Here is a 24,488-nt window from a genome sequence, read left to right on the forward strand (position 1 = left end):
AAAATGGACAACTGACGGATTAGTGTCTTCAACATTTTCATACTAGTTATATGGGTTGAAATGGAACTTTAATTTACGATTACTCCTGAGATATTCATTTAAATTGTATGGTGTAAGGGACCATTGTAATCTGTATGAAATGCTTAATATAACTAATGTATTTAATTTGATAATTATTAGCACTGTATCAGTGTAAATAGCTTTCCAAATACCACATACTATGAAATCTTTTTGTAGAAGATAAGAATGGGTATAGTAAGTTATCCTTAAAAGATAGACATGAACCATCACGGACTTTTTTGTAGAGCAATGAAAGAGAAATCTTTTCACCATACATTGTTTTGTTATATCTCAAACGGGTTGGGCAGCGTTTTCGATTAAAGCTCTTAGCCAGCGTGATTCATTACCAAATATCGTCATATTTCAACCAATTTACACAAAACCTTAACAAATTATACGCCTAAACCTTCCTCAAGAATCACTCTATTCATAGGTGGAAACCGCATAAAAATCCGTTTAGTAGTTTTCACTGAAATTATTACGATTTACTTACTTCTTGCTTAATAGTTTGACAAAATACAAGCCTATAGTTGCAACCGCTGTGTGGCGCTGTCGTCGTGCACGGTCCCATATAGGTGGGTACGAAAGGTCCGATCGCTGTGTCTCGCTCCAACCTATGGCCGCCGCTCGCCGCTGCCGCCGCCGCGCGATGTCGTGGCCGGGCCGTTAGCTCGACGACCTCGAGGCGAGCCGCGAATGTACATCGACTATTAAAGTAACACTTGTCTTTTTGACAAGTTATTGTAGTCTGCGCCTACTTTGACATCGTGTTACGCGTTAGAACACAACACTTATCGTACTGAGGGCAATAGATTGTTAACTATAATAATTAATAAAAAAAGTCACCGTCGTAATAATAATTTTATTCAAAAGTCAAGTTATAATAAAGGAGCTCGCTAAATTCATATTAATCAAATTCGAACACAATTTCAAAACTAAAATTCATGGGCCAGTCTATTGCACCTGAATCGAATACAGTAGAAAGATCGATGTACCTAAGTGTAGCATGGTATTTATTATTTAAAATAAAATACTTAACTCGTGCTGTAGGGGGCGTTCAAATATTAGGTACGTAACGCAATTTTGGGGGGGGGGGGGGTCTAATAAAACGTTATAAGGGCGGGAGGGGGTGTTGGAACAAGGCGTTACGTTAATGAAATAAAATACATACATACATACATACATAATCACGCCTATTTCCCGGAGGGGAAGGTAGAGACCACGGATTTCCACTTGCTACGATCCTGACATACCTCTTTCGCATAACATTCCTCATACACGCTCGCTCATTTCTTCAATTTTATGATTATACTTGGGTGTTACGTAACTTTTAGGTAGGGGGAGGGGAGGTCAAAAATCTTCGAAAATTGCATTACGTAATATTTGAACGCAACCGTCAGTGAAAAAGGCGTATCTACGCTCACATAACCCTTTGGCGAGTGTTACTGCACTAAGCAGATAATTCTTCTTCGCTAAATTGATGACATTGAAATCTGTCTGGCCAATAACTACTTAAATCTACGTTAGCCTAAACGTATAATATACACTTAATTAAATACAAAACTAACTGTCTAATCTTAATACCAATAACGGTCTAAATACTCTAAATGCATTTTTTTGTGGGTATATACAACGACTTAGTCTTACAATTAATTCCAGTATTTCAGTGAAGAATTAAGCCAATTTCGTAAATTATATGGCAATTAAACGGTTATAGCCAATCTACATAAATTAGGTAATTTATTCTAATTCATAATTATTAATTATTATAAAATTAACATCTGTAAATAGAAGTAAAAAATACTAAATATTTGCTCATTGACTAAATAAAATAATTTAAACCAAAGGTATTTTTGATCACTAGAGGGAGGTATTGTCAACAAATGTTTGTACAAAATTATTGATTCAATTGAAAATGACAGTAGCAATCACCAATAACTCCGGGACTCCGGGAACTTGATACTATATGGGGGGGGATAGGTATCAATTTAGCGTTACTGCATTTATTGTAATCCCTTTTTTTAACAGCAATATTTAAATGGTAGATTTTCTACGCATACATAAAACATGGTTATAATATAATAGCCGGGGAAGGAACGGTTTTAGTTTTTAGACTACAATTTGTAGTTTAAGATATTTCCATTTAGTTATGTACTAAAGCAAGATACTTAACTTCCCAACAATGGACCTTATCCCGTTACAATAAGACTGACGAATACTGTATCGAGGATGGTCAACCCGGTCTCGTTGTCCTGCAAGAGCAGGAGGCAGTTATCTGCCAGAGCTAGACAGTAATGTATATAAGGTACTTACACTTTTTAGATGCAGGGTTAGATACTCTTAATGTCACGTTCTTAATATAGTCACTACAGAACCGCGGTCATAAGCAGGGAAAGTTAGACGAACGCTGCAAGAGCAGGAGGCAACTATATGCCAGAGCTAGACAGTACAATATGAACTCGTTAGACGCAGGGCTCGACGTAGTTCCCAGGGAACAGGCCGGTGACGCCGTCCATGACGCCCTCCCACCAGCCGTCGTCGTTTTTCTTCAGCACGTAGATGACGGCGCTCTCTTGGAAGGAGAGCTCGTCCTCCTTGTCCGCGTAATAATCATATATCGCCACCACTGGAATATACACAAACAAATTGTTAATGGTAAATTTTTCACTAGTTGCACCAACCACACTTGGCGGACCGATCAACCTCACTCGGCATCGGCAGTGACTTCAAACTTCCCATAAGAAGCATATTGGCAAACTTAGCTTTTGAACTAAGTACTATACTAAAAAAGGTGTGCATACTTCGACAAGCGACATTGATTCGATGCATGGGTCAAAATTCTTTTCTTTGTCTTGTTTCTGAACACTCCGTCACGCTTCTATTTTTGTCTTTTTTATCAAATAATTAAAAAAGTTGAATGATATTGCATCTTTCTAGCTGTAGATTATAATTCTCTTTAGAAAAAGCTAAACTCCGTCACATTTTTTGGGGACAAAAAACAAGACAACAAAAAGAATTTTGACCCGCATATAAAAATTGCTCAAGTGCACGCAAAATTGTAACATTATTTGATTTATGACAAAACGGAATAAATATCATTATGCTTAAGAGGACTTTATTTGAAGTTAGATGCAATTTCTAGTCAGTTTAACCTAGGTAGTATACCTAAATATGTAGTGTAGGTACTAAGGTTTTTTTTTTTATTATGTTACGCCCGTAGTACTATTTGCAGACGCAACGATGATAAACATTAGCTGCTCTAAACTTACCTTTTTCGATGTAGTTCTTGGGCACCCACCCCGGCAAGTCTTCCTCGTCCGGCACGATAGCGGGCACGGCGTTTGTGTACTGTGGGCCAATCTCATTCTGGAATAGAGAAATAATGATTAGTTAAACTGTTCTTATTTCAGCGGCATGGCGTCAAAGTAAATTATTTGTGTCGGGTACAGTCCAGGTCTAAAATATCGACATAGAGAAAGCTGAGAAAGTGTCAAAATATGTGTCCATGACATTAAGGTATTATGCCTAATATGCCTTATTATAGGGCTTTGGGGTTAGGTAATAGGCCTTTTATCAGTATCGATATTTTTGACCTTGAATGTATCAACTCGACTCTTTAATCAACAGTCGGGTCCACACGGAAAGAAATTGGTCGCCGTGCATTGGCTTCGAGCGAGGCACATCTCCACTGATCGAGCCGTTTTGCTCGGCAATTTCCTCCCGAGAAAGTTCGTTACGTGTGGAACCTTGTATCCTTGACAAATTCTCAAATAAAATGTGAACGCCTTCCTTGCCACTGAGTAATAATCATAGAAGTTATAGGTATACGGGTGAAAAATAGTGTTACTTACGTTAGTACATTATTGGTGCAGGCGCTGGTGCACTCGTGTCGCGGGTCTCTTAAAACAAGCAATATGTTAAGCGTTTAGCGTAACTTATACATACTATGCCTTAAACAGTTTTTTGACAAGTTTTCACTATGACTTGATGCATCAAGGCTGTTTGTTTACAGGTGGCCTACCGCGAAACGCGAAAATTCGTTATCTGTCTCTCTATCGATCGAATATGCAAGAGTGATAGAGAGGCAGAAACCGAACTTTCGATTTTCGTGTTTCGCGGCAGGCTCTATGATGGGTGCTAGTGACGCCCTCTACGCAGAGTTTTGCGTAATATTTCTTATTAGAACAAGGGAATACACATTTTTTACTGAAACACAATAACAACATTAGCGAAAATCTATACACAATCTGCCGAATCATGCTTCCGGCTATCACTTTAATACAAAACATTACCCTCCTCCTTTGGCAGTCGGGTAAAAACAGATAGATTGGCTAATATGGAACTGTAGTTTTGTATCTGGGATATAAAAACACAGTTTAGTATGGTTAAGGGTGATGTCCACCTGTCAAATTTATTTGTCCAATGTATTTGCGTCTCACATTTTGCTTAGTGCGAGAGTGAGACGCAATGCACATTTGACCAAGATATTGGTCAGGTGGAATTACCAACCTAATGGCTCCTCTACATTATCGGCGATGATAGACGATGACTGGCGGGCACGACAGTGTAGAGGGCATACACGGCAGTCCCCGCCAGTCATCGCCGATGATCGCCTGCGACCCGTGAGTTTTTGAGCACGCATCAAAGGGAATCGTTTGGCGGTGGTGTTGTACAGGCGATCATGTGGATGCTTGCACGATGATAAGATAAGATAAGATTCCTTTATTGTCAGAACTGTGTACATTTAGATGTTGTGGGTAAAATAGGGTCCAACAGCTTGCCCATTTCGGACGTACAATAATAAACTTAAAACTAGTCAAAGTACTTAAAACAATAACAACAATAGTACTTTAAAATAATTTCATACACATAAAAATATTCATTTAGATTGTAGAAACTTTTTATTACTAGCCATTTCTTGAGCTTATTTTTAAATGCGATGTGATTTTGCCGATGATACTTTCAACGATCATCGCGGATAGTGTAGAGGAGGCATTAGAAACGAAAAAAAAAACCGGCCAAGTGCGAATCGGACTCGCGCACCGAGGGTTCCGTACTTTTTAGTATTTGTTGTTATAGCGGCAACAGAAATACATCATCTGTGAAAATTTCAACTACCTAGCTATCACGGTTCATGAGATACAGCCTGGTGACAGACAGACGGACAGCGGAGTCTTAGTAATAGGGTTCCGTTTTTACCCTTTGGGTACGGAACCCTAAAAAGTCCCGTGTATGTGTGAGTTATGTGTGTCATGTGTGTGTGTGTGTGTGTGTGTGTGTGTGTGTGTGTGTGTGTACGCACGTTGAGGTGGTGCTGGCGGCCGAAGGCGTCGTGCGCGAGCTCGTCGTCGAGCGGCGGCGGCGGCAGCGGCGGCGACACCGAGCCCCCGCGCGTCCCCAGCGACCCCGACCCCGACCCCGACCCCGACCCGCGCTATCACAAAAACGTTACACAATACACATTACGCCGGTACCACATTGGACACGAATATTCAAGTCGTAAGCAAGCGTAAGATAGATAGATGGCGCCCACTGTACAGATAAGACGTTAACTCTCTGTCAAACAGATTAGTGTATAGTGTAGTAGCCAAATTAATAATCTACATATATTTGAAGACCGGGAGAGCATTATTTATGTCCATTAAAGAAGTTAGTAAATTTGTTTACCAATTTTCTAATGTAATCGTATAAAAACCCAACAAGATTGTGGCCACAGCTAAGATGTACTCTGGGGTTAGAATGGGGTTGGCCGGTCGAAATATTTAGCAGATGGCGCCAGCATAGCTTGCCCTGTCAATCCCTAGAATTGTGTCAAATTTTTGTTTTTTTAATGCATCGGATGCCAGCCCTTTAAGCCAAATCTCATAGAAAAAGGGGCAAGCTATGATGGCGCCATCTCTGCAAACCTTTGGCAGTTGCCAACCCCATTAAAATTACCTCCGTAGTTCGAAGACTGCATTGTCCGAGACCACGGAGAAGATACCGACCTCGAAACTTCAGGAGGTAAATTTAAAGCTTAATTGTGTCGAAGTCTAGTCAAAAGTCGGACTTTGTCGCTTACCATAGGGACGAGATTAGTTTGTATCTGTATACGAATAACCTGTCAAGGCGTCTTTATGGCAAGCGACAAAGTGGGACTTCTTGCTTGGAAACGACAAAATTATAGGTACTTGATTATGTTCAAATTAATAATAATGAGAAAAAATTGTGAGTTTAAATCAGTTTCAAAATATTCCTAATCCTAGCTTACGTACCTGATGTCCAGGAAGACTCATGGAATGCTGGCTATGCTCTCCGTCGGACCCGATCAGCGGAGATGGCGGTGCTGTAAACACCACCACATTACAATTCACGTAATTCGAAATCAACATTAGTAATATTTGCAAATTTAACATTTAAATAATTATGCATATTATTCACAACGACGGGACTTAATCGCGTAAAATAAGTTTAAAATTTACTTCCGACGTTTCGAGGTCGGCGTTGTCCTCGTGGTCTCGGATCGGACTGGATTGAGCTTCACAACCCTAGAATAATTTCTACAGATCGTGGGTTTTATAATAGAAAAATCCGTTAAGCCATAAAAAAAAACATAGAAATTTCAATCGACATGGGACCCAGTCATTAGTAAATGTAAGCGAAAATAAATATCTCAAGTTGAAAAATCGAATATCGTGAGTGTTGTCTGTCGATCCGGTGACAACTCTATTGCGCAAAACGTTCAAGACCAAGTGAGGGTAGTTCGAAAATCTCGCGCGCCTAGAAGATGTTGATGTCAACTTTATGATGCCAGTCTTCTCCGAGACCACGGGGACAACGCCGTCCTCGAAACGTAGGAGGTAAATTTGAAACTTATTTTACGCGATCAAGTCCCGTCGTTGCGAATAATAATGAGTAAAAATCGTGAAAGTTTAAATCAGTGTAATTATGCATTCTCGTTTAATAGTGAAATACTTACGTGGCATACTGGAATGCATGTCCTGCTGAGAATAGTTTGAAGGCGACTGGTGCTGATTCGGGTGAACCATACCAACCTATAAACATACCTAATATATAATCTACTACCTAAGTCATTTACAAACAATAAATGAGAACCATATTATTTTTGTTATTATTAAAAGTATTTATATTTAAACGGCTTTAGAAATGTTAAACCACTCCAATCTGGGTGTGGTAATCATTTTTGTTTAGATATTTATATTTTCCAGTGTCCAGATAGTATTAAAATGTCAATTGCCAAATTTGAGATGAGCGAAGATAAATTTTTAGTCCCAATACTAAAATATGTTGTTGCTGCTATAAGTGATGATATGATCGATCGAAGATACCATCGGATGGTGTGACAGGACTAGATCTACACCTTGCCAATTAGCTGTTTTTCCGAGCTATTTGCCACGGCAACTTATTTTGAGTATTTAGCTGTGTAAATGTTACTAAAAAGATTACCTGTGGCTGAGCGACAGGCAATGTTGAGTATCCGGGCGGGCGGCGCGGGTAGTTGGGCGCGTAGTGCGACGGCACCTGCGGCGGCGCCACCGCGGGCGGCGTGCGGTACTCGCGCGACGACTTGCCTGCCAAAAATAAAAGCATTGGTCAAAGACAATACCTGTGAAGCCGATGGTCCTGGGTTCGAATCCCGGTAAGGGCATTTATTTGTGTGGTGAACACAAATATTTGTTCCTGTGTCATGGGTGTTTTCTATGTATATAAGTATGTATATCGTCGCCTAGCAACCCATAGTACAAGCTTTGCTTAGTTTGAAGCTAGATTGATCTGTGTAAGATGTCCCCTAATATTTATTATTATTATTATTAATGCAAGATTAATACTCTTTACCCACAACATACTTGACACTAGTGCGGAGCAAAAACCATAAACACATCAATAAGGTATCATATTATTGTATTTCGTGGTAAAAATATTCCTCCCCTTTTTCTTCAACGATAAAAAAACTAAAAACAAAACAATAACTCAACGGCGGCGGCGTTACACGAATGGGATTTAAGACCTTTGGCGTATAGTAGACCTTTGGATAAAGCAGGGATCGTTACCGGTATAAATTAAAATCAAAATATCACGCAGCATTTGAAATATTTCTTTGATATTGTAGAATGGTATTTAGGTAAGGACAATGAGTTATCAGATCACCTAAATGAAATGGAAAAATATACATAGGTAAACAACCGAGATACCGAAATTGAATACCGGGTAATTTGTATGAAAAATATACCGGTATTCGTTCCCTGTTATAAAGTACTATAGATTATTCACAGTCCATAGGAGATACAAATTTCGGCCGCCTAGTCAATCGGGGGTGTAGCTCAGATGGTAGAGCGCTCGCTTAGCATGCGAGAGGTACGGGGATCGATACCCCGCACCTCCAATAACTTTTTGTATTTTTTTTTAGTTTATATAATTATTAGGCTGGCCTTGAGGCTCATTTGTATCCTTAAAAACCGGCCAAGTGCAAGTCGGACTCGCGCACGAAGCAAAAATCGGCAAAAAAATCACGTTTGTTGTATGGGAGCCCCGCTTAAATATTTATTTTATTCTGTTTTTGGTATTAGTTGTTTGGCGGCAACAGAAATACATCTGTGAAAATTTCAACTTTCTCGACTAGATGGCGTTGACGGTTTCGTTTGTTATTTAACAATTTTAACACATGCATATCAGTGAAAGATCATGGGTCAAAATCATATAAAATAATAAATTAGTCAAACTGCATTGTACACCATTGACGAATTCTTTTTGTAAATAAGTATTTAGATTGTAATAGTAATTGTTGTTTAATGTATATTTAATATCTAATGTAATGTGTAATTGTAAACCGACGGACGTATAAAATGTAAAATTTTATGAATATATAATTGAATTGAATTGAAAATACAAATTAAAAAAAACATTTCGCCTTATATGTGACGTTTGCAACCAAAAGTCCTTGTCGCTTACCATAAGGACGAAAATTGCTAGTATCTTTATACGAAAAACCTGTCAGAGCGTCCTTATGGCAAGCGTCAATGTGGTTCCTTTTACTTGAAAACGACACATATATAAACCATTTTGGATATTTTTACACATCTTCATTTTTAGTTTTAATCGTGTGTCGATAGATGGCAGTAAATTTACTGTGGCCACAAAATTTACTATGACAGTAACATGTATATATCCCATTTAGAACATGAATGGAATATGGTGTTTTGGATGGAATATCATTACATCTTGTACAGAAATGATTAGTATTTATCATGAATACATTGTTATTTGTAAAATTTGCCTATTTTATATTTATATGTATGTACATATGATGCCAAATATCAAGTTCCAAAGGACTGTATCGTTTATTATAAATACAGATGAAACCTGGTCTAACTGTTGATATGTGTATTATTTTGTATTACTATGTTCTAAGGGTTCGATCTGAGGGTATTTTTAAGCCATATCTCATATAAGAGGGTTCTTATATTTTTTTACTTTATTTTAGGGACTTTATGATGCTTTCAATATCGTCTAGCAAATACATTTCGGACGAGCCTCTCGAGCTTAATTTGAGACTATTTCACTGACTCATTGGTACGATTTAAAGAAACAAAAGGTTAATATGCTGCCAAAACATGTTATCTAAGTCCTCTTCGTGATTGTTTAATTGAGCAGCTGCGTAATAAATGGGGTAAATTTTTATTTTTACATAAAAACGATTTTTCATCCCACGTTTTGGATTCCCTTCAATTTCTGATGCAAGCAAAATGTGGAAGACAGCTAAAAGAAACAGCCAAAAACCAAAGCCGTTAGGACATTCATGGCGTTGAACCATCACTAGAGCGGGCGGGTCGATAGAAACGCTCCATGATAGTTATATTGGATGTCAAAGTCTGAGTTGTCGTAAGTAACATAATGCCATCTATCTATACATATAATAAAGCGGAAGAGGGTCGAAAGTCTGTACATGGAAGATATTCGAAAAAAAATTGGCTGGGGATACTTAGAATCGATAACAGAACACATTCCAACAGTTTTTAGAATTTTTGTCTGTTTATCTGTTTGTTTGTTTATTTGACCGCGCAACTAATGAAAACGGCTGAACGGATTTTGATGCAAACTTTACTAATCTGTCGAAAAAATCCACGGCCAGGTTATAGGCTATTAAAATTTGAGAAATTTTACCCCTAAGGGGATTAAAAAGGGGATGAAAGTTTGTATGGGGTTCAAGATTTATTTTAAGCTAGCAATTTGAAACTTCGTAAGAAGATATATTATTGAAATACAAGAAAACTAATTTCAGCGTTTTGGAAAATTCATCCCCTAAGGAGGTGAAATAGAGGTTGAAAGTTTGTATGGAGATCAATTTTTTTGAGTGCGTTACTTGAAACTTTGTATAATGGGCATATTATTATAATACAGGAAAAGTGATTTTAACGTTTTCAAGAATTCGTCCCCTAACAGGGTTAAAAGGGGGTTGAAAGTTTGAATCCATTACAAATGCTTTGAAACTTCTTAGAAAAGTATGATAGACGATTACAAAAAACTAATTTTGACGTTTTTGGAAATTTAACCCCTCAGGGGGTTGAAAAGGGGATGAAAGTTTGTCTTGGGGTGCAAATTTTATTTTAAGCTAGGAAATTAAAACTGCAAAACGTTATTATATTAAAAAGCAGGAAAATTACTTTCAGCGTTTTGTAAAAATTCATCCCCCATGGTGGTGAAAAAGGGGTTAAAAACTTTATCTTGATAACTATATCATTTTAGCTACTAGGCCAAGTTAGGTATCGTTTTTGTAGAAATCGGGTATGCCGAATTCATTTATGATATCAAAATGACACCATTCCCGAGTGAAAACACAAAAAATATGAAAAAACTTTTTTTAATTTCTTTTTACGCTTAAACCGCTAAACCGATTTAGATAAAATTTGGTATAGAGATAGTTTGAGTCCCGTGGAAGAACACAGGGTAGTTTTTAACCAAAAAAAATGGAGACTGCGTTTGCTTGGAGAAGCGGCCGTGCCCTTTCCTCTTAATAATGGTCACGAAGGTGGGTACTTTAAAAAAAACATTTTTCAGTAAATGTCAAACGATTTGGGACTTGAACGCGTTACCATGCCTTCCCGAAAAAAATCGAATCTTTCGCGAAAGTCGCGCAATGCATTGCGGCCACAAGGGGCACGGTCTCAGGAGTCTGAGAAAAACCACGGTGAGAGACTCATTGGCGCTCTAGCCAGGCAGGTCGCTTCGCTTTCGGCTGAAACGGCAAGCCAGCGCGAGTTCGATTGTGATCCCAAATACATCGTACGTAATACATATGTAGGCGCAGATCCTGACGGAGTGTGGCGCCGGAGAAGCCGTGTTCATCCCGCGTATCCCCCTCATTCCGAGCAACTTCCCGTTCCGCTTCAAGCGCCTACAGGTCCCCGTGAGCGTCTGCTTCGCTATGACCATCAACAAGTCGTAGGGGCAGATGCATTTCCCACTCCGAAAACAAAAAAAAGGGGCAGACGCCACCGCCGGCGTCATGCTTAGACTGATTTGACTGGAGGACCGATTTGGATGACATGATTTTGATGGGAACACCCAAATATTCCGAAATACGTTTATCCGATTTTTATAACCACGACTTTCATAATCCCGATTATTTACAAGTCCGAAATATCAAAATTACGATTTTTAAAAACACGATGGAATAAAATCAAGAATGTGCTATTTCCGAAAACTTAAAATCCGATTGTCACTTGACAGAAAGCTTAAAGTACCGATTTTACACTTTTCTGAAAATACTTTTTTTCCGAATTCCTAAATTCCGAAAAATCATTGTCCGATCGGAAATAAAATAATTCGGTATTCAGAAATTCGGTTTTTTACAAGATCGGAAAAATGAAATCCGTGATATTCAAATTTCAAATGAATATAGTCGGAATTATGTAGTTCGGAATTTACAATATTCGGCTTTTTGGGTTTTCGGAAATATAAATCTTCGTGATTTTCATCATTCGTAATTATGACAGTCGGAATTTTGATGGGTCGAGCATTTAAAAATCGGAATGATAAAATTCGACATTCTAAAATTCGGAATAAAAAATTTCGGAATTATGTAGTGTACCCGATTTGCATAGGTACAGTCAAGGACGTAAAAATACTAAAATGGTACTGTATCGTTCGATATACACCTACTACTCTATGCCGTTTAAATCACGTCAAAAATTTTAATAAGGGCAAAAAAATATTCATTTTGGAGTGTAATTTTATTTAGTGGTAGCAAAGAGGATATAATATTATAGAGCGGTACTGTCATAGTAAATTTTGTAACCACAGTAAATTCACTGCCATCTATCGACACACTTTAAAACTAAAAATTAAGATTTATTAAAATACGATAAAATGTATTTAAATATGGATAAATGATCTTTTTTATTTGCATTAATAATTTTTATTATTTTGACCCATGTTCTTTCACTGATATGCGTTAAAATTGTTAAATAGTAACAAACGAAACCGTCAACGCCCTCTATACGAGAGTAGGCAAAAGGTAGTAGCGACATCTGATCGAGAATCTTCGTGAAATTTTCGTGATTTTCGAGGCACGTTTTTTTCTTAGACTGTATCCATCTATTACGGAGTTATATCTATCTTTGGTGGTAGGTACCTAATTGTAAAATATTTTATCTGGACTACAGTCCTCTAGCGTATCCATCTGTCAACTTTACTTTAAGTTCTGTCTCCAGCGGACAGGGAGATAAATTAGCGGTGAATTAGCCGCTTACTGACACAGACCAAATTCCACGCAGGCGAAGCCGCGGGCACAGCGAGTATTCTCCAAAAGGCCACCATGCACACATCCAAAACTTTTTTTTAACTAAAATAAATGATTAGACTTAGTCTTAGTCGCTTTACGAATCATCTGTAATTGCGGTTCGCTTAAGTCGATTTTTTTTGTGTAATATCGTTTTGTTCGCACAACGTAAATTTTCTTGTAGTATTTGTCCGAAATCGTTATTGTTACTCGGGAAAATTTAATAAATGTTGTCTAAACCATATGCTTTACGTCGAGCTACTTTACCTTATTAAAGCACTAATTAAACACATGTGTAATTTCTAAATAAAAATGTAATACCAAAAAAAATACGGCCAAGTAAAGTTGTATACGATAGAATCCTTAAGTCATCTTTAAGTCGATCATTAAGCCATAAAAATGCCGGTTTTTAAACGTTGATATATTAATAACTGATTGAGCTACATTTATCCTAGACAAGCTCAAAATTCATGTATGTAGGTGTAATAGGTTATGAGGGGGTCAAGAGTAGCTCGAAATGGTTCGTGTAATACACAGCTGCTGCGTCGCCAGTTCCTTTTTTTTTTAACTTAACTGAACCCGGTGCCGCGTGTCGTGCCCGCGCTGTTCTATCACGCGGCGTGACTAGTCGTCTAGAGATGATTTAATACTTGTATAATCATGTAACGTTACCGAGCGTGCCGCGGCCCAGCGTGCCAGTATTGGGCTGCTGTGCACGTGCCGCGGGCGGTGTTGGTGGCTTGGTGGTGGGCGCGGGCAGCGGCTGAACCGGGGCGGCCGAGCGGCGCGCCCGCGGCGTCCCTGCGCTGCTCCAGCGAGCGCCGTGTCCAATGTCGTCCAAAGCTGGCAAAAAAAAAGATACTAATCAGAGCGGCAAATTCACGCACCATTCGTAAATTACTTGTTCACTGCAAGCTACATTCAAATTGTACTAGAAAAGCATCAGATCTGAAGTGGATGCATAAAAAGAAATTTGGTTAGTCTCCAATTTGTAATGTGATTCAATTATATGATATAATTGTCTTATGCTAACATCATATTTAAATAAATAATAAATAAATATTATGGGACAATCTTACACAAATCAACCTATTCCTACTGTAAGCTTAATAAGACTTGTTTTGTGGGTACTAGCAGGCGTGGTTCACTCCGCGATTTCGCCGTGCTGCTACAAGTAGGTACATGTGGCCCACACCAATGTTGGTGTCTAGCAGTGGTTGCTGGGTGCCGCGCACCACTACGGAACGGATAATTTTTGATACAGTTTTATATTAAAATCAATTTTTTAACATGCAGATACGTCTGCGAACGATACTCCAAATTTTATATTAAAGGAAAAAATGGAAAAAGTTACAAAGTATCCTGCCGGAAGTGTAACTTTTTCCATTTTTTCCTTTAATATAAAATTTGGAGTTTTAAATTATATCCAAATTTGAGAGATTTTGTATGTGGTATGTGACTTTTGCTGCAGTAATGCAGACCATTGCAGCAGTAATATTGCAGCCCAACAATACTGCCGACTGCATTACTGCTGCAATGTCAAAAATCTTGGCAGCGACATAGATTTTGACATTTGCAATAGTAAGGCAGTAACGTCGCACTGCAATACTGCTGCTGACTGCGATATTACTGCCGACTGCATTATTTCCGCAAATGTCAATAACCTGGGCAGCAACATCGATTTTGATTTTGCGGCAGTAACGCAGTCTGCAGTATTGTCATGCTACAATACTGCTGCAGTCGAACGCATTATTACTGCTAGCAATTTCAAAATTTGTTAAACTAGTATGTTAAACATAACATAATAATAAGTAACGGTACTTGCTTCGGATGGTGCCAAGTTGCCAACCCTAGCGGTAGCCATGCCCATATGGATGCTCTGATCCAATCAGCAATGTTTAGGCATGTTCGGTATACCTAAACAGGGGTTTTGATATACAGTGAACCATCTGTACATAGTACCATTATTTATTCTGTGGTACTAGACAACAATTTATATAATAGTTATACTTAAATACAGAGAAACCATCCATGGCTCAGGGACAAATATTTTTAATGAACCCAGAAGTAAATGCCCTTACCGGGATTCAAACCTCCAGCTTGTAAGCAGGGTTACTAATATTTATAATTAAATCAAAGTAATGTGATAGTAATTTCTTGAGTGAGGTAGTGGTTTGCCACATAACTAATAAGGTCAGGCAAACAGATAGTATTTCTATAACCACAAATGGTATTAGTCATAATATGTGACGTTTTCAATCAAAAGGTACCACATTGTCGCTTACCATAAGGACGAAAATTGCTAGTATCTTTATATGGCAAGCGACAATGTGGTACATTTTGCTTGAAAACAACACATATATGTATCATTTATTTTGAAATTCAGTTTTACGTAAATGTTCATGATTGTGAGCACAAAAATCAGGATACCTCAATACTAGCACCCAATATGCATAAATATCAACATTATTCATATTGTGTTACAGCTTTAGTGCTGAAACTTAAATTCTCATGCTAATAAAACTAAAGTTAGCCATGTCAACTGACTTTGACTAATGACCAGACTCCCATGAGATAAGTTATACAAACTAAAAACTAACCTGTGTAATCAATGCTCTTCCTCACATACTTAATAGGTTTCTCTGGATTAGCTGGGGCAATGATCTTATACTGCCTGTTAGTAACTTTATTAGCAGTCAGCACTCCAATCTCCCTCCTAGCCACCTTCTCTTTATGAATAGCCACTGTTTGGGCAATATGATTCATCTGTCCTTCCATTTCTGCCAGCTGCATGGTTTGCAACTCCAATAACTGCAGGAAATTGTAAGCTAATGTGTTTATCTGGTAAGCTACACTAGCCAGCGACTGTGTTGTGTAGTTTTTCGTGCTTTCCAAGGCCAGCCGCTTATTCTCGGATTGAAAATAGTTTGCTTCACAGTACTCCGCCACACGCTCCAGGTTAGTGTGGCTGTCCGTCAAGTGGTTGCGTCCCTCAGGAATCTCCGTTTGCAGCAAAGCCGCTAACTCAGCCATCGTGCTGCTGGAAATGAAGGATTTCTTAATAAAATGCGATGACAACATTGACAACCTACTTCCCTGCTAATAGGCGTTGGCTAAGTTTGTTATCAGACTTACCGCTAATGGTATTTGCGTTCTAAAATTAGATATGGTTGGTAATTAGGATCTTCTCATATGTTGTACACGTTCAGAACATTAAATTTGTTGTTATTTTCGTTATTTTTAATATTATTCGCCTACTCCAACTCCACTTGCTTGACAAGTCAGACAAGTGTCAAGTGAAGTAGAGTAGACAGTGTTTGTACTTTTTTAAATACCATAGCTTAAGATAAGTTATGGGTCCTCTACACGATGGCCCAGCGTAGGCCAGTCCAGTCCAAGGTACGCATTTATTAGAGGGAACAAGTGATATTGCTATCTCATTCCACCGCATAGCTGTGTTCCTTAGACTGGCCTACGCTGGGCCATCGTGTAGAGGAGCCATTAGATATAAAAGTATATAAAGATCCTACTACACTATTGGCATCGGCAATGAAGCTTCCGACCCAACGATTGCTACTTTTTACTATCGTGTAGCAGGTGGTTGGCCACCAAATTGTATTGCGGCCCGACCAAGAACAGTAAACTTGGACCGTCGGAAGCTCGGCGGCCAGCCGTGTAGTTAATGTGCCCATCGCTGGGGAAAGTACGATAGCCACAAAATGTATATCTTGCCTAGATTCATCTGATGTAACTCAACTATCTTAACATCACTAATAAGGAATCTATTTACTTCTATTATTATGCCGATATGTGTCAGTTCAGTAGCAAAAGGACATGACTCATACCTGATAATTTTACTTCCACGGCTGCAATCTCCATGTGCGCTCCTCTTTGTACTTTGTGATGACCATATTAGTAGAACAGCTGGGCCTGTATTGTAAAAGGTACACATTGACTCCTCAATAGTCACTAAGTACATCACGATTTTATATTTATAGATGTCTCAGAATTTATTATTATACCAAAGCACATGTATTAACAGTTTATGTATGTACATGACTCAATCAGGCACCTTAGTAGTGCGTGACCCATTCATGTATTTGATTATTGTAATATACACAGTAACTTGTTTGTTACAATGTCCCATTTATTGTGCTGGACTCCACACATCGTCTGTTCATAGCTCGTCAGCCATGAGGAGTAGCGCTAGCTCCTAACAGAAACTATTATCATTAACCTCTCCTCAGAGCAGGTTACCACCATTGAATTAACTTTCTTATAGTCGGCGGACTTCTATGCCCCTTACCCGACAAAACCTCGCAAGGCATCTCTGATCTAACGCTGTCAAGACCGACCGAATCTTTATGTCTTCGACCCCGACAGCGCTAGCAACAGCATCTCTGGTCGAGCGTTCTTATGGCCGGCATGCTTTTCCTCCGACCGCAACAGCGCCCGACCCAGAGGAAATCAGTAAAATATTGACTTGAGTCTGTCCACAACCAGACTCCTTTATTTGATATAAGCAAGATTATCATGACAGCCTTCCCGCAGACAAGGCGTCTTATGCTAGTACATGGCTTTATCATTCGACTTTATTGAAACTATAATGTACTTGTATATCAACGTCAAATCTTTCATAGGGAATCATATTTGTTTTATTTCCCTTGTGACTTATATTATTATCTTTTTTACTAATTATACTTAGCTCTCAATTTGCAGTGTAGCGTCTTGTACTTTACTATATATTTATTGACACACTCAAAGAAATACTTTTTCATAACAGCAAGTAGTTGTACACCAGTCGCAACAGGAAAAAGCGTCCTTTATCATAGATAATATAACAGAAGGAAGTCTTACCATAGACAGTGTGAAACGGAAGGAAGGTTTTTTATAGTAGGTGATTCGCGATATGTCGCGACACACCCGTCGAGGAAAATTAATGTTGAGTTAAGGTGAGCATTAAGTGGCGCGTCCAATCTTTTATTCTTTTCATTGCTTGAACCGCCGCTGCCCTCTTATGGTTTCCCTTTCCAGTCATCGACTCTTCCTGTATTTCCTTTTGCTCATGGTCTTCCATCACTTCGTTTACTTCTGTTGAACTTTCTATCATTTCATCTGAGATGTCCATGTGGCTTATCTCATCTGAACCATCCATTATTTCATCATCATTTAACATATCTATGTCCTCATGCCTCTCTGTATCGTCCATTACTTCTTTATGCTTCGTTACATCCATTTCGTTAATTATAGCTCTATCTATTTCATTCTCTGATGAAATCATAGGTTCTCTTATTTTTAATGACAATTCTTGATCTAGGTTATTGCTACCATATGGTGAGTTTAACGATTGTTTGATACACGATTGATCTTTCATGAGGTCTTCAGATAACAGAGACTCTTCTGCTTCTAGGGGATACAAATGTGCAATAGACCTTGTGAATATTGCCTCACCCACTTTTACTTTTGCTACTCTACATAATCCGTCTATTCCTTTAAGTAGCTCTGTTATACGACCCACTTTCCAATTTCCCCTGTTTTTACTTTCTCCTTTGATCTGTACAATGTCACCAATGCATGGCGCAATTTTTGCTTTTACTCTAGCTTGTTTTGGTGAATGATTATATCGTTCTCTTAAACTCAGTAGGTATTGATTTATAAACATGTCTTTATATTCATTCATAATCATTTCACCTCTCTTCCAACCTTCTAACAGTTGTTGCTTAGTAGAGGTACTTGAAGATGAGATCCTTTCTTCTAAATTGTCAATATTAATACACCTTCCAGGTGTCAGAAAATCCGCCGGTTTTAAAATATGTCCTTGATCATTTCCTACATAAGTCAAAGGTCTAGTATTTACTATGGCCTGTACTTCTTTGATGATTGTTAACAGCTGATTGTCTCCTAGTAAATGTTTTTCAAGGGTTCGCTTAAGACAATGTTTCACTATCGCTACTAAGCGTTCATACACTCCCCCATGCCAGGGTGCTATTTGAGGAATAAATTTCCATTGTACTCCTTTTGATGATGAATTAATTCCAGTCACTACTTCCGACAGTAGTTTAAATTGAAGTGCATTATCCGACACTATTATTGAAGGAGTTCCTCTAGCTGCAACAAATCTTCGAAACGCCAAAGAACATTCATCCGTAGACATATCTTTTACTATCTCAAGGTGAATGGCACGTACCACTAAACAAGTGAATAAACAGACCCAACGTTTTTCTTGACTTTTATCTGATTTGACTACCATAGGTCCGAAGTAATCCATTCCAACATAAGTAAAAGGTGTCTCATATTTTACTCTCTCTGGAGGTAAAGCAGGTGTGTTGGGTAAAGTGTAAGCTCCTCCTCCGTGTTTTACACATTGTGGACATTTATTTATGATTTTCTGAACTTGTGCTCTACCTTGTGGAATCCAAAACCGTTGTCTCACTTTACTTAATGTATGTGGTACTCCTACATGATAATTTTCTTCATGTATTCTTTTTATGACCTTATTGGTAAATTCACAATTTTTAGGTAATAAGATTGGATGTTTTGTTTCATATGACAAGTCTGAATGTGTCAAACGTCCTTCAGATCTAAGTACTCCATCTATGTCGGTAAATAGTCCTAAGTTTCTAGTGAGGTGTGTTCTTTTGCCACCACTTTCCTCCGGGAAGTATTGTTTTTGGACTTTTATTATCTCTTGTACTTCTGACTTTATTTTATTATTTATATTCGTTTGTGCAAGATGATCTTTATCTGATATTTCTGTCATTATGTCTTCTTTATTTGATGTAACTATTTCCTTTTCACTTGCTAATTCTGTAATCTTCTCTTCAGATGCTTGTGTGTTATGATTCGAGAGACCCTCCCGCGTCAAAAGAGTATTCTCTACTACGGGTGAACTTGGCCACGTAGTTGGATCTTGTAACAAAAATGCTGGACCGTTTAGCCATTTGGTTAATTCTTCTTTTGACTTGAGAGGCCTCGTTGCCACATCCGCTGGATTTAATGTAGATGGAATGTACCTCATATCCAAATCTTTATTACGTTTGATTTCTTCTATCCTTCGTGCTACAAACGGTACTAACAGCTTATTCGATTTGTACCAGCTTAATACGATTTGACTGTCACACCATAGCACTTGCTTAGTTACCTTTATTGGGAGATATTTCGCCACATATTGTAGTAATCTATTTCCAATGACAACTCCTAGTAATTCCAATCGTGCTATTTTCAAGTTTTCTTGATCTTTTATAGGAGTTAGTCTGGATTTTCCAATTACAAACTTTAAATTGTTTTCTTGTAATAAATAAACCACTGCTGAATATGCCACGACTGAAGCGTCTGTGAAACAATGAAGTTCACAATCTTTGTTGTTCGACATAAGTCTTGGTAGACATATATCTTTCACTGTGTCAAGATCTTTCAAGATAATTTCCCATTTTTCCGTTACTTCATTTGACACAGGTGAATCCCATTTCTTATTTTCTTTCCACAAAGATTGTAAAAGCATCTTTGCCGGTAAGACTATGGGTGCTGCAAATCCGCATGGGTCATAAATTGACGCTATTGTCTTCAACAATCCTCTTTTGGTAAATGCATTATTCTTGAGCTTTACTTTCATCTGCAGTGTATCTTTATTCAGATTCCAGTCTAATCCTAATGTTTTTACTGTATCATCTTTATTACAGTCGGTGATGATATTTTTCAGATCCTTGCAGTTTGAATTCCATTCACGAATGTTCATTGAGATTTGCTTAAATGTTGATTTACAATCCTCGTATATTTGTGTAGCTTCCTGAATGTTATTTGCTCCGGTAAGCAAATTGTCAACATAGATGTCGTTTGCTAATTTTCTCATGTGTTCTGAATCGGAATTCATTAAATGATGTCGTATCGTCGCATTCAGTAAGTACGGTGAAGAAATTATGCCAAAAGGTACTCGTGTGAACCTATAAATTATTAGATTTTCCTTTGTGGCTGGTTTAGATATGTCCTTAATCCACAGGAATCGAGTAACATCCCTATCTTTGTCATGCAGTCCCACCTGTAAAAATGCCTTTTCGACATCTGCTGTCATTCCAATCTTGTGACATCTAAATTTGATTAAAAGTCCTGTTAGATCTTCTAACATTATTGGACCTCTATATAGACATTCATTTAAGCTTTTATTGTCTTTTACTTTTGCAGAAGCATCGTATACGATCCTAAGAGCTTTCCCGGGTGCCGAAATTCCATGATGGGCCAGAAAATGTACTGGATGATCCACTTCAACATTGTTAGGGACAATTTCTATCACACCTTTATCTACCTGATCCTTTAGTGTTTGTTCGTAAACCACTAATGTTTCCTTATCCATTCTATTCAATAGACTTACCAAACGACCGTAAGCTAAACCGAAGTTTGAAGGTAAGTCTGGAGGATATTCATTCCATGGCCAACTTACTACATACCTATTATCTTCGACCACTGTCGTTTCATTAAATGTTTTTATAGCTTCTTCATCCCTATTAGAATTTGGCGAATCTGTTATTCCAATAGATTCCAATTCCCATAAATTCTTAACACTACCCATATCTAAAGGTGGATCGGGCTTATTCAGTTTATTTCCATAGGAAGTTTGGAAATATGTGAGAACCGTCAGCTCATCATTCTTTCCTTCATTCGGTTTGCCAGAGAGGATCCATCCGAATACAGAGTCCACAAGATACAAGTTTTCTTCGAGTTCTATTTTCTCAGTACGCATAAGTGAATAATAGTAATCATTCCCAATTAAAATGTCTACCCGTTCGGACAAAGAATTGTCATCGGCCAAGACGATATTTTGATCATATCTGTTAACATGTTTTAATAATTCTTTTCTTGGATAAGAAACGCCTTGTGTAATCACCGGTACAACATTTGCAAAGAGTATTTTTAATTTGTCATCCTTTGTTTTTAAACATATCCTAACTAGGTCGCTTTTTATTTCTTTCGGTTTGTCTGATCCAAAGGTAAACACGAAGAGATGATCCTCTTCTTCCACAGCCAATTCTAATTCCTTGGCAACTTTCTTTGTTACATAGCTTCTTTGTGATCCACAGTCTAATAGTAGACGACATTTTTTAATAACTCTGTTTCTTCCGACAGCATCAATGACTGCTGTTTGTAAAACAGTTGAACCTTCTCCATGTACATGTAATGTGTTAACTGGTTTAATGTTAGTATGTGATGAGAACATCTTGGGGCATAATGCTCTATTATGTTTTCCTCTTGTTTTACAGTGAACACAGATGAGATTTCCTTTTCGACAATTAGCTTGTTTATGTCCTTTCCATAAACAACAGAAACAGTGACCCTTTAATCGTTTCTTTCTGTCTTCAACAGTTTTATATTCAGTACACTGGTCATTATAATGACTATTTTGACAAAAGATACATTGTAACTTTCTTTTCTTTAGATCTGATTGGGTTTCATCGTCTTCTTTTTTAGTCTCATAGGGTCTCTTCTTTGGGGTAAACGTTCCTGTACTTCCAGTAAATGCTACCGTACTAGATTGGTTCTTATTAAATTTCTTAAAGTTCTTATTGTGTTGAAATTTGAGTTTATTGAAAGACCTTTTCTTTTTCATATCTCTGACATGTAAAACTTCTGTGGTATATTTATTTTCTTCTGTTTTATCCTTTTCTTTATAACCCTTTGCTTCTTCCCTTGCTGATATGACTACCTTAAGCTGACTTCTCAAGTCTTGAATGGATTCTGTAGCTCCTTTTAATTTAACTTCATACACAATGTCTTCTGGAAATTTCTCCATTATTGAAAATCTTAAATGATTATGGTTGATATCTTCTCCGAAGGATTGCAGCACTCTGAGATGTCTTTCAATCTCATCTAGAGTCTTACGGCAGTCTTCGAATTTAAGCGCTGGCTTAATTTTGTTAAGTGTTGCATAGTGAGCGTCTACTATTTGCTCCTGTTTACCATATCTTTCCTTAAGAATGTCGACAGCAATTTGATAACTATTATTGGTTGTTTCCAAACCGTCAATCATAACTTTGGGCTCCCCTTCCAAGGAAGCTTTCAAATATAATAATTTGTCCACATTACATAAGTCACGACGACCTATGGTCGATTGAAATTGGTCCCAAAATGGGAACCAGCTCAATACGTCTCCTTTGAAAATTTGTAAATTGAGTTCGGGCAATTTGCTTCGCTTTGCTGGAATATTTATTTCACCGCCTTTATTCTCTTTATTAAATTGTGCAATGCGTGCATTGATTTCTGCTAAGATCTCCTCTCCCTCTAACTGGGACGTGGTCAAATTGGATATTTCATCGGCATTAGGATCTTGTGATATGTTAAAATACTGATATAAGTCAGAGCTAAATCTATTAATAATGGATTGTAACTTTGAAGCAACAACATTACTTTCTTCTAATTCGACACTGGTCCATGGACGTTGCTCACACAGAGCTTGGGCATTTTTTGTCAACCTTTCAACATTGTTGGCAAATTTGGTTAATCTTATAAGTAAAATCTCTTCCATTTTAGAGACTATTCTGAAAATTTTACCAATACATGTTGTTATTACTTAACAAGAATTGTGAGTATTTAAATAAGGGTACTCATAAAACAGTTTCATGGTTAACGTTAACAACATTCATAAATGAACCATTATATTTTAATTTTGATCATAATTGTAAGTAATTTTGATGAGGTATTATCATGAGTTCATTGTTCATAGTAAGTCATGACAAAATTTACTCTAGGTATAGGAATTAGTAAGCGTTTGTTATCAATAGCATAAAGTTTAAAATTTAACTAGCCTTTCAATGTTATTTCATGATACTCATACCTGCAACATAACTGTGCTATGTAAGTATAGCAGTATTTAAACGTTAAAGAAAGAAAATGAACTTTACAACATCACTCTTCTATCAAATGTATGTAAGTATTGTAAGTACTTATTTAAGCATTATTTACTTCTCTCCTTTTTTTTTATAAATGCATACTCATCACTATTAAGTCATTTACATTAGTCGTCACATACCTGGAATTATGTAAAGATGAAATTCCTCGTTTTTAAAGTTAGCTTTCTTGTTGCTAAGAAATACAACGACCAATCTTGCTGATTCCTAAGAAACAACAAAGAAATTCCCTAATGTACAATTTCATTCATAATTGCATGATATTGGTTAATGATTTCAATGTTAAACCCATACCGGCATAATATTTATGTAAACCATCGACTACAAGTCCAGTTTGTCGTATAAGTTCCTTTTAGGATTATGAATAAATAAATTCCTTGTTTTAATGTTAGAAGTATACATAAAGAGTGTAAATGGGTATAATACAACCCACTTACTAGGTTAGTAACTTGGAAACTCTTATAAAGCGTAAATAAACATCCGCCATTATTCCAACAATAATCTTTGTGAATTTTACTCACATGTACAATTGAATATATTTCACAATCTCTTACCAGAACCGCTATTCACTTATTTCTGGATACTCTTGCCTTCCACCATAATTTTCCTTAAGAATTAATTAAATCCGTTTACTAATAAAGAAGCTTGCTTATATTTTAATTTTCCGTTCCTTGAACTTGACGACATGACGACTTACGACAATAGATATATAATTACGATGGATGGATGGAGCTAAAGCTCGCTGTGAGCGTCGT

General features: G+C 37.5%; 1 protein-coding gene and 1 non-coding gene across 3 annotated transcripts; one reads left to right on the forward strand and one right to left on the reverse strand.

Moving 5' to 3' along the window:
- Positions 1-925: 925 nt before the first annotated feature.
- Positions 926-16,123, reverse strand: LOC134743576 (abl interactor 2). Of its 2 annotated transcripts, none has more exons than XM_063677124.1 (9): positions 15,974-16,123; positions 15,439-15,878; positions 13,511-13,681; positions 7,507-7,631; positions 7,019-7,094; positions 6,315-6,385; positions 5,363-5,494; positions 3,330-3,408; positions 926-2,686 (listed from the first exon to the last, which is right to left on the reverse strand). In XM_063677124.1, exons 2-9 carry the CDS (start codon positions 15,869-15,871, stop codon positions 2,523-2,525), a joined length of 1,251 nt encoding a protein of 416 aa, XP_063533194.1. In that variant the 5' UTR covers positions 15,872-15,878; positions 15,974-16,123; the 3' UTR covers positions 926-2,522. The 2 variants fall into 2 exon arrangements, with proteins under 2 accessions (XP_063533194.1, XP_063533192.1); XM_063677122.1 differs by having other exon boundaries at positions 3,330-3,426.
- Trnaa-agc (transfer RNA alanine (anticodon AGC)) lies at positions 8,371-8,443 on the forward strand. The gene has a single exon. It is a non-coding gene; the product is annotated as a tRNA-Ala (tRNA).
- Positions 16,124-24,488: the final 8,365 nt, after the last annotated feature.

The sequence above is a fragment of the Cydia strobilella genome, chromosome 8 (genome assembly GCF_947568885.1).
Source record: "Cydia strobilella chromosome 8, ilCydStro3.1, whole genome shotgun sequence".
NCBI classification, from domain to species: domain Eukaryota; kingdom Metazoa; phylum Arthropoda; class Insecta; order Lepidoptera; family Tortricidae; genus Cydia; species Cydia strobilella.